The sequence below is a fragment of the Mya arenaria genome, chromosome 12 (assembly GCF_026914265.1).
Source record: "Mya arenaria isolate MELC-2E11 chromosome 12, ASM2691426v1".
Lineage (NCBI taxonomy): Eukaryota > Metazoa > Mollusca > Bivalvia > Myida > Myidae > Mya > Mya arenaria.
In genome coordinates, this window is record NC_069133.1 from 2269117 (window position 1) to 2282424 (window position 13308).

The 13308-nt window shown below is 41.3% G+C and overlaps 1 protein-coding gene across 6 annotated transcripts in view; it reads left to right on the plus strand.

The window, feature by feature from the left end:
* Window positions 1-13308, plus strand: part of LOC128212534 (pleckstrin homology domain-containing family A member 1-like) — a 56931-nt gene that overhangs the window by 21636 nt on the left and 21987 nt on the right. For all 6 annotated transcript variants that reach the window (XR_008257472.1, XR_008257473.1, XM_052918022.1 and 3 more), the window contains exons 6-10: window positions 628-720; window positions 3609-3704; window positions 4236-4304; window positions 9227-9288; window positions 11946-12012. Coding sequence is in view for 4 of the 6 variants with exons in the window: in XM_052918022.1 (XP_052773982.1) it covers window positions 628-720; window positions 3609-3704; window positions 4236-4304; window positions 9227-9288; window positions 11946-12012 (387 nt within the window). In the remaining 2 variants the exon portion in view is untranslated. The remainder of the gene's footprint in view (window positions 1-627; window positions 721-3608; window positions 3705-4235; window positions 4305-9226; window positions 9289-11945; window positions 12013-13308) is intronic.

Sequence of the window (13308 nt, forward strand, 5' to 3'; positions counted from 1 at the left end):
ATTTTTAGTGGACCATGCTCATTCCTTCACCAGTAGAAATAGCTATGTTTCTGAGCATTTTATTTTCAAATAGTCACTTGTCTTACAGACATTACGAAATTCAAATTTCAAAATTTGCAATGGTGTACTATCAGCAGTTCCGTCCAACTGCATTTGAAATTTTGTCAGTCGGAAAGAAAATTTTGTCTGTCCGAATAAATTTTTGATTATGACAGTAGTTTTTGACAATCCCTCACTGACTCGAAATTAAATTGTTATTTATCGACTTTGTGGCAATGTTTATTTCTTATTACCCTTACAGCTTTCTTAGTAATTGCATGGCATGTTTTCGTGATGTCTGGTCTTAAAAGACCGAAAAACAATAAGAATAAGTGGGTTTTACCAAAACCTATCAGTGTGGCACCAGGCTAACTCATAGCAAAAGCAAGTATATCTGATTTATGAACTATAACTGCTGCTAGAACATTAGCCAAACTGAAATTGTCTGGAGAATTATCCCAGAAAATATCTAATATATTACTATCCACAAATTTGAAATCACTGACTCCAGACACTTCAAAATTATTTGTACACTGTATGGTTACATACAATCAACATGTATCATGTATGTAAGCTATCTACCCCCAGGTTCACGACTATGAGGTAAAGACAACGAAGCTGGCTCCACCCAATTCGAGGAACGAGGTTGCCGGTGGGGTCATTATAACAACCAAACCAGAGGTCAGTGTTGAAAGTCATAAAAATGAGATATTCGCACAATAAACCTAAATCCATGGAATACTGTTTGTCTTCAAAAATAGGAACATGTCCTTCTTTGTTTAGTTTGAATATTATACGAACCATACAAGTGTTGTAGCCGTTACTTTGTATTTATTGATCATTATGATGATTTTTGAATCAAGCCTCTGTGATAGCAATTAACAATAATACAACCAGTTTGTTAACACTGTGAGATGTAAGTTATAGGTGTTTTGCTATCAGGAGGGGTTTACTTCAGGAAACTTCACCCTGTCATTTCTTGATTACACCCCTGGGCACACTTCTATATATAATTAAAAGGTTAAGACTGTCAAACATTCCTTTTGATTAAAACTTAAAACAATATTTATTTCCTCTTCTGCAGTATCCGGTCTCTCTTTTATAACACCCTGTCTCCCTCCTGTCCCTCTTCTGTACCACCATGTCCATTTTGTGCAGCATGCTGTTCCTTTTCTTTACCATCCTGTCCCTCAGCCCTCTTCTGCAGCAACCTGTCTTTCTTCAGTACCACCCTGTCCCTCTTCTGCATTATCCTGTCTCTCTTCTGCTCCACCCTGTTCTTCTTCTGCGGCATCCTGAGGCCTCTTCTGCAGCAGCATGTTTTTCTTCTGTATCACCCTGTCTCTCTTCTATACCACCCTGTCTTTCTGCATCAACCTGTCTCTCTTCTGCAGCAACCTGTCCCTTGTTTGTACCACCATGTCCCTCTTCTGTACCACCATGCCCCTCTTCTGTACCACCCTGTCCCTCTTCTGTACTACCCTGTCTCCCTTCTGCAGCACCCTGTCCCTCTTCTGCACCACCATGTCCCTCTTTTGCACCACCCTGTCCATTTTCTGCACCACACTGTCCCTCTTCTGCACCACACTGTCTCTCTTCTGTACCACCCTGTCCCTCTTCTGTACTACCCTGTCCCTCTTCTGCACCACCCTTTCCCTCTTTTGTTTCACCCTGTCCCTCTTCTGCACCACCCTGTCCCTCTTCTGTAACACCCTGTCTCTCTTCTGCAGCACCCTGTCCCACTTCTGTACCACCCTGTCTCTCTTCTGCAGCTGCCTGTCCCTCTTCTGTACCGCCCTGTCCCTCTTCTGCACCACCCTGACTCTCTTCTGTACCACCCTGTCCCACTTCTGCAGCACCCTGCTATCTTCTGCAGCACCCTGTCCCTCTTCTGTACCACCCTGTCTCTCTTCTGCACCACCCTGTCCCTCTTCTGTACCACCCTGTTGCTCTTCTGCACTACCCTGTCCTTCTTACGTACCACCCTGTCACTCTTCTATACCACCCTGTCCCTCTTCTGTACCACCCTGTCCCTCTTCTGTACCACCCTGTCCCACTTCTGTACCACCCTGTCTCTCATCTATACCATCCTGTCCCTCTTCTATACCACCCTGTCCCTCTTCTGTACCACCCTGTCCCTCTTCTGTACCACCCTGTCCTTCTTCTGTACCACCCTGTCCCACTTCTGTACCACCCTGTCCCTCTTCTGTACCACCCTGTCCCTCTTACGTACCACCCTGTCCTTCTTCTGTACCACCCTGTCCCTCTTCTGTACCACCCTGTCCCTCTTCTGTACCACCCTGTCCTTCTTCTGTACCACCCTGTCCATCTTCTGTACCACCCTGTCCTTCTTCTGTACCACCCTGTCCCTCTTCTGTACCACCCTGTCCCTCTTCTGTACCACCCTGTCCTTCTTCTGTACCACCCTGTCCCTCTTCTGTACCAACCTGTCCCTCTTCTGCACCACCCTGTCCCTCTTTTGTACCACCCTGTCCCACTTCTGTACCACCCTGTCCCTCTTCTGTACCACCCTGTCTCTTCTATACAACCCTGTCCCTCTTCTGCACCACCCTGTCCCTCTTCTGCACCACCCCGTCCCTCTTCTGCAGCACCCTGTCCCTCTTCTGCAGCACCCTGTCCCTCTTCTATACCACCCTGTCTCTCTTCTATACAACCTTGTCTCTCTTCTGTACCACCCTGTCTCTCTTCTGTACCACCCTGTCTCACTTCTATACCACCCTGTCCCTCTTCTGTACCACCCTGTCTCTCTTCTATACCATCCTCTCCCTCTTCTATTCCACCCTGTCTATCTTCTATACCACTCTGTCCCTCTTCTGTACCACCCTGTCTCTCTTCTATACCATCCTCTCCCTCTTCTATTCCACTCTGTCTCTCTTCTATACCACCCTGTCTCTCTTCTGTACCACCCTGTCTCTCTTCTGTACCACCCTGTCCCTCTTCTATACCACCCTGTTCCTCTTCTGTACCACCCTGTCCCTCTTCTATACCACCAGGTCTCTCTTCTGTACCACCCTGTCTCTCTTCTATACCACCCTGTTCCTCTTCTGTACCACCCTGTCCCTCTTCTATACCACCCTGTCTCTCTTCTATACCACCCTGTTCCTCTTCTGTACCACCCTGTCCCTCTTCTATTCCACCCTGTCTATCTTCTATACCACTCTGTCTCTCTTCTGTACCACCCTGTCCCTCTTCTATACCACCCTGTCCCTCTTCTATACCACCCTGTCCCTCTTCTGTACCACCCTGTCCCTCTTTTGTACCACCCTGTCCCTCTTCTGTACCACCCTGTTCCTCTTCTGTACCACCCTGTCCTTCATATGCAGCACTTTTTTTGAAGCCCTTCTATCAGAGAGGCTAGTTTGAAGTACAAGTTATAAAGAATGTTGAATTTCAAAACTAATGGTGTTCAAAAAGGTTTTGAATATTTAATAAGGATTTCGTATTGTACTAATATCGATGAAGACACCCTTTGATACTAATTCATCATTTTTACACAATTGTAGAAAAACATTTTGCATTTTCCATCAATAAGGAATATTCTATTTTAGAACCATGACAGCGGTGCAGAATCAGTTGAACATAACCTTCCAGCCCTGTCACTGCAGTGTTATAAGTCTGGCTATGCTGTGAAGCAGGGTGCTCTGGTATGGTACCCACTTCTGTACACTTTGCTACAAGTTACTTGAAAATTAGATTTTATTGAATTTGTTTTTATGTTTGTTAAAAATGACAACCTTACTCATGCTGATGTTAAGTAATAGTCCTAGTTCAGGCTTTCCTGAAAATGATAAGATTTTACTAAATTCTTTAAGCTTGATTGTTTAGCTGATAGCTTATAGAATCACCCTCAAGCCTGTTTCCTATGTAGACAACAGTACTGGTATCCATTCTGAGAGGCAGTGAGAATGTAACCCTTGGGGGATTGAACCCACAAACTCTTGGGTGATAGGTGAACACCAAGGTGTAGTACCGGTGCTAGACCTTTCTCACCCTTGTGGGGGTCAAACCCGCAACATCTTGAGCACTCTCACCTGGTGGGATTCGAACCCACAACCTCTTTGGTGATGGTGAACACCTATATCAGTACGCAACTCCCACTTAGACTGGCATATTGATATTAATGTAGACTGAATCAAGTTATTCATTATAAAGGAATTATGCACTCTATATTTCAGCGCAAAAATTGGAAGAAACGGTATTTTGTCCTCGACTCAAATGGATTTTCATACTACAAACATGACCAGGTACACTATTTTCCGAATAGAGGAAAAGGTCTTGAATTGAAATACATGGATAATTTTCTTGATGGTGAAAATGTACAATTTTGAATGAGCGAAATCATTACAATTCAAACCTGGACAACATGCTGACAACTTACAATAGTCAGTAAAATTAAACTTAAAGATCAATTAGTGTGGGGCCCATTTTATTAATGATCCTAGACGTAAGTTGAAATTGCACTGGCCTTGTTGCCATCTGTGATGCTCATACAGTTTTAAGATTTTTGAAGTTTTGGTAAAGTTTATGTATTGAAGCGAGCCACTGATCCCTTACAATAGTGAATTACTTTGTTTAAGAAGATGTCAACTGTCTCTGTGCACAATTCTGGCTGGTGCTAATTTTGACCACTACGTATTGGTCATTACAAGACACATACATGGGATATAATGTTATTGGCCATTTGAAACAAACAATTATTTAATAAGTTTAGGAAATGTTTTTATCAAATTTTGATTTAACTGTCAATAAATCATATGGAAGATGTTTTTAAAAACACATTTGTTGCCCAAAATGAAGGTTTCATTCATTTTCCGGTTAAATATTAATTAGTATACTGAAATTCAATGTTAAGTTATATTACACTAGTGTAATATAAGATAACATCTTTTGCTTATTTTACTCTCATAAAAGCAAAGTCACATGATTAAAAAAAGGTGATATTTTTGTGGTTCTCATGTATTTCTTCTTGTTGCTTGCATCATCTTTTCTGATGAAGAATATTTGCCCACTGCATAACCTCTTTGTTATACCCCCCAAAACAAAGTTTGGGGGGGTATACTGGAATCGGGTTGTCCGTCTGTCCGTCTGTCTGTCTGTCCGTCCGGTTTTTTTTGTCCGGGATTCATCTTTGTCGTTATTGAACAAATCTTTTTCAAACTTTCAAATATTAATGACCATGATGTAAACCTGTGCCTCCGTGGATTTGGTCAGAGTCGCATGATCCTGAGTGGAGTTGTGGCCCCTTAATGAGTTAAATTGGGCAAAATTAGCTTTGTCCAGGATTCTTCTTTGAAGCTATTGAGCAAATCTTTTTCAAACTTTCAAATATTAATGGCCATGATGTAAACCTTTGCCTCCATGAATTTGGTGGGAGTCACATGATCCTGAGTGGAGTTGTGGCCCCTTAATGAGTTAAATTGGGTAAAATTAGTTTTGTTCGTCCTACTCCTTCGTCATTTTTGAATGAATCTTTTTCAAACTTTTAGCCATGGTGAGAACATTTGCCCCTGTGATTGTGGTTGGAATCACATGATCATGTCTCCAATTATGGCCCCTGAATAAGTTAAAATAGGCAAAAATTATACAGCTTTGTCTAGCCTAATCCTTGGTCATTTTTTCTCATTTTTTCTATAAATCTTTTTCAAACTTTCAGATGTCAATGACCATGATATGAACTGTTGAATATGTGATTTGGTGCACCTGTATTAATCAGAATGTTTGCATGGCCTTAAAAAGACCTTTAATTGATTTTGTCCTTAAAAAGACCATCAAAAGTCCTGAAGTTAGGTGCATACAGGCCTTAAATTTGTTACAATATTCGCTTTGGTGGCCTACTCCTTTGTCATTTTTCAATATATTTTTCTCAAACTTTCAGCTATCCATGACCATGATGTGAACCTTTGTATATGTGATTTTGTGCACCTGTATTATTTCCTTGGTACTCATGTGTGGTGCTTTCTAATGATACCATAACTAAGGCCAGGGCAAACAACCTAGACAGGGAAGGGTTGGGGGGTATTCGTTAGCCTTTGGCTTACAGTTCTAGTTCAGTTTGTGTACAGCAGGGTTCGAATTTAGACTCGCATACTCGCAAAATGCGAGCGACATTTGCAAATTGCGAGTGACTTTTATTCAAGCTCGCAAAATTCTGCGAGTGCTTTTTCTAGACCACAAAATGTTAAAAAGACAGTAGAATAAATATGAACTTAATTCCGCTGCGTAGTTGAGTGTAAACACCATATAAGTGGCATGTTTACACTACCAGTATAAAAAAGATAGTACGGAGTCACGCTCTAGTAAGTTTTCAAAAATAGAACATATACGGAAAAGGCCGAGTTTTATCTCGAATCTTTCCGAGGCGTGCATAATACAAAGTGAATACAAATGACGTAATCATCGCGCACTATACTGTATGTAAACCCCATCAACCTTTGATATATTTCCGCCGAACTGCCAAAGTGAATAGACTTCGTCGATCGATATATTTCATGGTCCAGAACATCCTCGCTAATTTAATTTTACTGTTTCTTTCATTTATTAAAATTTATAATGTTATTGCTTTTAATACTTATAGATTTAATGAAATCTGTACCGTGCTTGTCGAATGGATATTACCCGATGGTGAGGGTAAATATACAAAGTGAACAATGTCAAATTATTGGACAGCTTTGTAATCAAAAAGCGTCTAGCATCTGATGAGTCTTTCCGTACTCCCCAAAAAGAAAAAGCCATAAACAAGTTCTAGTAGTTGAGTTACTCAAGATTGATACGTTTTAATATTCATAATTTGTCTTAGGTGTAAATTTCTACTTAAATTAGACAATATTACAAGGGAATAAAGCAAATAATCAAATTGCAAGTTGATTTTTCATTTTGCGAGTTGCCTCAAAAAGCACTCGCAAAATTTTGCGAGTGCTCCTCAAAGTTAAATTCGAACCCTGTACAGAATGTTTTTTAAATGATTCACGAGATTTCATCATGTATAGTCTACACTGTTGATTAAACTTGTTTGGTATGTTGTTGATGAATCATGTAGAATTTATGGTTGAGTAGTGTATCTGTCATTTTGATGAAAATATTGAAGAAAAATTGATTACATTCCACTTATTGTGACACTCTAACAAAGAGAAATGACATTTAAAATGTGACATGATCTGATATTCTGGAAGGAATGTAACATGTGTTCAATGATCAGTATTGTTAACTGTATTGAGCCACGAGTTAAGATTGAAGAGATGTTTATGATGCAGTGGTTGAAATCAACAGAAGCCCGCTAGCCCTGCACTGGTAAAATGTCTTCCTGGATTGCTAAAATTCTGAATTTTATATAGCAGCAACTCACCCAAGAGGTTATTTATCAAACTTAGGTTAAAGTGAGAAATTTTGCTAAACTTATCACGACTTTCAAATGTCATTGCTGTTATGCACCAGTCAATACTAACCACGCCCCCCCCCCCCCCCCCCCCCAGGTCCAGGGAATAGCGGGGACTTTAACTTTCGGTCCAGCCAACCCCGGGTAAAATCCCAGTCCTGCAGGGACGAACTGATGGTAAAATCCCATCCAAATGTCCCCGCACCCCAGCGACCCTAGGTAAGGCCCATATCCCGCTACAGTTGACTGGTGCATTATTCATAAAGTGTGGACATTAGTTCATATCTTTATCTATAAATGAATACTGTACCTTTACCAGCTATGGGGTCATGCTTACGAACCGTCTCAAGTCTAAGTTCAGACTCAATGGCCAAAACTGCAATTCTTCCTTTCATTGTAACTTTTCTTCTAGTAGAGTATTGATGAAGAAATTTGCGGAATGTAATTACTATTTGAAGCTGACATTTGTTTTTGTAATACAAACTGAATTAAGATGATTTTTTGGTAATTTAATAATGATTTTTTGGTAATTTAATAAGAGTCATTTTCAGCTCGACTATTCGAAGAATAAGGAGAGCTATCCTAGTCACCCAAGCGTCGGCGTAACCACTTATGTTAAAGTTTTTGGAAGAGTTTTTGTAACACCTCAAATATTTTCAAAGTCCATTGACATATGGCTTTGAAACTTTGCACACTTGTTCACCATCATGCCCCCAACCTGTACAAAGGAGGAGGTAACTCTATCAAGCATTTTGACAGAAATATACCCCTTTTTCTACTTAGAATTTACGTTAAAGTTTGCGTACCACCTCAAATATTTTCAAAGTCCATTGACATCTGGCTTTGAAACTTTGCACGCTTGTTCACCATCATGCCCCCAACCTGTACACAGGAGGAGGTAACTCTATCAAGCATTTACACAAATTTATGCCTCTTTTTCTACTTAGAATTTACGTTAAAGTTTGCATACCACCTCAAATATTTTCAAAGTCCATTGACATCTGGCTTTGAAATTTTGCACACTTATTCACCATCATGCCCCCAGCCTGTTCACAGGAGGAGGTAACTCTATCAAACATTTTGACAAAATTATGCCCCTTTTTCCACTTAGAACTTACATTAAAGTTTGCGTACCACCTCAAATATTTTCAAAGTCCATTTACATCTGGCTTTGAAACTTATCACGCTTGTTCACCATCATACCCCCAACCTGTACACAGGAGGAGGTAACTCTATCAAGCATTTTGACAAAATTATGCCCCTCTTTTTACTTAGAATTTATGTTAAAGTTTGCGTACCACCTCAAATATTTTCCATTCAATTTATGTAAATATCTTAGCACATCATGTATTGCATTGAAATCTAATCTAACAGTGATCCATGCATGTTTCGCCAAAACTTTTCAATCCATACACCGAAAAGCGGCGGAATAGTTGAGCGCGCTGTCTCTTTGACAGCTCTTGTTATTTTACATATTCAAGCGTTTTAACTGAATTAGATTACAACATGTTTTAGCAGGCGGGAACCAAATTCTGACTTCATGTCAGTTGAGTTGTAAAACAGGAAGTCTTAACAATGATTTAAGTGTGGTACTTAGTTTAAACATAAAATATTTTACAACGATTGTGAAGAAAGTTACGATGTCTTATACTAAGTCACTCTTGTTGGCAAGTGGTTGCGCTAGAATGTGGTCTTGTGTTGTTGGGGAAACTGGAGTACCCGCATTTCCATCATCAGGAATATGTAGGTTTTAATCTAATGAAGTATTTTAAATGAACTTTTTCCGTATTGCAGGACAAAGAGCCTATCAAAACCCTTCCTTTACACGAGATTCTGCAAGCAAGGCTTGTGGCAGGGTAAATAACCTTTTTCATATGTTCCATTTTTCTAACAATATATTTCCACTCCTTGTAATCAACCATCAGTCACTTTCCCAACGATGGCTATCATGGCTACCACACCATAACTAGGTAAGGCTGTTTAAACAAAGCAGATAGGAACATCTGGGTAAAATTGCCACGTTTTTATTTACAACTCTATTATATGTTAATATAAATCATTGTAATTTTTTATGTTAATCAAATCATGTAGAGATAGGAATAGATAAAGCATACAGCTTGAATCTTATTTTCATTTGAAATAAACATTTTATCATAGCTTATAGAATGTTGTTCCAAGTCATTTCCCTTGGTAGAAACCAGTATTGTGCTGGTATTTATAAAGCATTTTGTAACTTAAGTCACTTTTCTTAATTTAAGAAATTTAAGAATCACAATAGTCATATGATATAGAAACTTAATAATTTCTAAAATATACTATTTTCATTGACCTCAATGGGAAATACTTTGATGTTAAAAACACCTACTCATTTCTTCTAATTTGATAATAAAGTTTTAAGACATCAACTTAAGTGGATTTCTTAAAACTTTCATAGTCAAATTATTTGGTAAATGACTTAAGAAGATTTAAGAACACTGCCCCTGCTATCAAACCCTGTACCTCTTGGGTACCGTAAGTTGCGGACGTCAATACCACTAGACTGAATCTAACCTGGTGGGTATCGAGCCCTGAATCTCTTGGGTGATTTGTAGACACCGATACCACAAGACCACTCTCACTCTGGTGGTATCAAACCCACAACCACTTGGGAGAGTTGCGGAAGCCGATACCACTAGACCACTCTCACTTAGTGGGTATGGAACCCACAACCTCTTGGGAGTGTTGTGGACACCGATACCACTAGACCACTCTCACTTAGTGGGTATGGAACCCACAACCTCTTGGTTGAGCTGTAGATACCGATACCACTAAACTACTCATACCCTGGTGGTATTGAACCCGTTGTCTCTTGGGTGAGTTGTAAGTACTGATACCACTAGACCACTCATTTCCTGGTGGTATCGAACCCACAACCTCTTGGATGTGTTGTGGACATCAATACCACTAGACCACTCTTACTTAGTGGGTATCAAACCCACAACCTCTTGGGTGAGTTGTAGACACTGATACCACTAGACCACTCTCACTTAGTGGGTATCAACCCCCACAACCTCATGGGTGAGTTGTAGACACTGATACCACTAGACCACTCTCAACCTGGTGGTTTTGAACCCACAACGTCTTGGGTGAGTTGTAGATACTGATACCACTAGACCACTCTCACAGTGGTGGTATTGAACCCACAACCTCTTTGATGAGTTGTAGACACTGATACCACTAGACCACTCACGTCCTGGTGGTATTGAACCCACAACCTCTTTGATGAGTTGTAGACACTGATACCACTAGACCACTCTCAACCTGGTGGTATTGAACCCACAACCTCTTGGGTGAGTTGTAGACACTGATACCACTAGACCACTCATGTCCTGGTGGTATTGAACCCACAACCTCTTTGATGAGTTGTAGACACTGATACCACTAGACCACTCACGTCCTGGTGGTATTGAACCCACAACCTCTTGGGTGAGTTGTAGACACTGATACCACTAGACCACTCACGTCCTGGTGGTATTGAACCCACAACCTCTTTGATGACTTGTAGACACTGATACCACTAGACCACTCTCACCCTGGTGGTATGGAACCCACAACCTCTTGGGTGAGCTGTAGATGCCGAAACCACTAAACTACTCATACCCTGGTGGTATTGAACCCGTTGTCTCTTGGGTGAGTTGTAAGTACTGATACCACTAGACCACTCATTCCCTGGTGGTATTGAACCCACAACCTCTTGGATGTATTGTAGACACCGATTCCACTAGACTACTCATACCCTGGTGGTATTGAACCTCTTGGATGAGTTGACGCTGATACCACTAGACTGATCTCATATTGGTGGTTATTGAACCCACAACCTCTTTGGAGAGTTGCGGAAGCTGATACCACTAGACCACTATCACCTTGGTGGTTATGGAACCCATAACTTCTTGGGAGAGTCGCTGATGCCGATACCACTAGACCACTCTCACCTTGGTGGGTATCAAACCCACAACCTCTTGGTAACGTTGCAGATGCCGATACCATCAGATTACTCTCACTTAGTGGGTATTGAACCCATAACCTCTTGGGAGCGTTGCAGATGCCGATACCACCAGACCACTCACACTCTGGATGGTATTTCGAACCTACAACCTCTTGGGTGAGTTGTGGACGCCGATACCACTAGACCACTCTCACCACTGGATGGTTTCGAACCTACAACCTCTTGGGTGAGTTGTGGACGCCGATAACACTAGACCACTCTCACCCCTGGATGGTTTCGAACCTACAACCTCTTGGGTGAGTTGTGGACGCCGATACCACTAGACCACTCTCACCCCTGGATGGTTTCGAACCTACAACCTCTTGGGTGAGTTGCGGTACCACTAGACTAGGTTGACCTTTGATTTACAAGATTGTCAAATGGTCAGTTTGGCATCCTGGATTAATTCTCAGAATTTCTGTATGGTTTGATAAATGCATACCACAACCACATGGTGGAGTAATTACATACATTGTTCTGTTGTTTCAGGGAGCACCATCCACATCGCCAAAACCTGTTTGAAGTTCAAACTGCTGATAGAACATACTATGTTCAGGTATAGTGTGCTGTAACCTTTTTTGATGAAAAATCATTTATGTTCTTGGGCTGTATTAAATAAACATGAGAGATTTTACTTAATTTCAAGATAAAAATCCAAGTTTTTTTATTGGACTGTAAAAATAACTGGCCAATGGACTGAACAGAATCACTAATATGTGCCTAAGGACAAGGATAAGAATGATATTTAAAACAACCAATGATTAAATAATTTCCCATTAACATTTTGTTGGATTACTGAAAAACTAAAGAAAGCCGATGTTATATAGTGGATCAGGAAAGATTAATTAAACATGTTGCCTATTCAGCTGAGATGAATTGTCACAGTGCTCCAGTGGGCCTAAATAGCAATGTGGGGCACCCTGCTGCCCTCTTCCAGCACCCTGCTGCCCTTTTCCAGCCCCCTGCTGCCCTTTTCCAGCCCCCTGCTGCCCTTTTCCAGCCCCCTGCTGCCTTTTTCCAGCCCCCTGCTGCCCTTTTCCATCCTCCTGCTGCCCTTTTCCATCCTCCTGCTGCCCTTTGCCAGCCCCCTGCTGCCTTTTTCCAGCCCCCTGCTGCCCTTTTCCAGCCCCCTGCTGCCCTTTTCCAGCACCCTACTGCCCTTTTCCAGCACCCTGCTGCCCTTTTCCAGCACCCTGCTGCCTTTTTCCAGCCCCCTGCTGCCCTTTTCCATCCTCCTGCTGCCCTTTTCCATCCCCCTGCTGCCCTTTTCCAGCCCCCTGTTGCCCTTTTCCAGCACCCTGCTGCCCTTTTCCAGCCCCCTGCTGCCCTTTTCCAGCCCCCTGCTGCCTTTTTCCAGCACCCTGCTGCCCTTTTCCAGCACCCTGCTGCCCTTTTCCAGCACCCTGCTGCCCTTTTCCAGCACCCTGCTGCCCTTTTCCAGCCCCCTGCTACCTTTTTATTACACCCTGCTGTGCCATTTAGTTTGACAGAGTCAATTTTCAGAAATATGTATAAAAATGATAAATATACATACTTTGATCCTATTAAAAGTAAGTAAATATAACCGCTAATGTATTTATAATGAACTATTAGTATTGAAAGCAGTTACAATACATACACGATAAGAAATGAACATTTGCCTCTGCAAGTGCCCAATAAGGCTCATTCAATGCCTATCAAAAATCCCTTTCTGACCTACCACCCTGCCCTTTTCAAATCCTGACTGGAGCACTGAAATGATAATGCTTGAAAAGTATGTCATAGAAAGTATTACAAATAGTATCATAAAACATTATTTTATCATATGCATTAGTAGAAGTACTTTACAGTGAAAAGAAACAGTGATTATGAG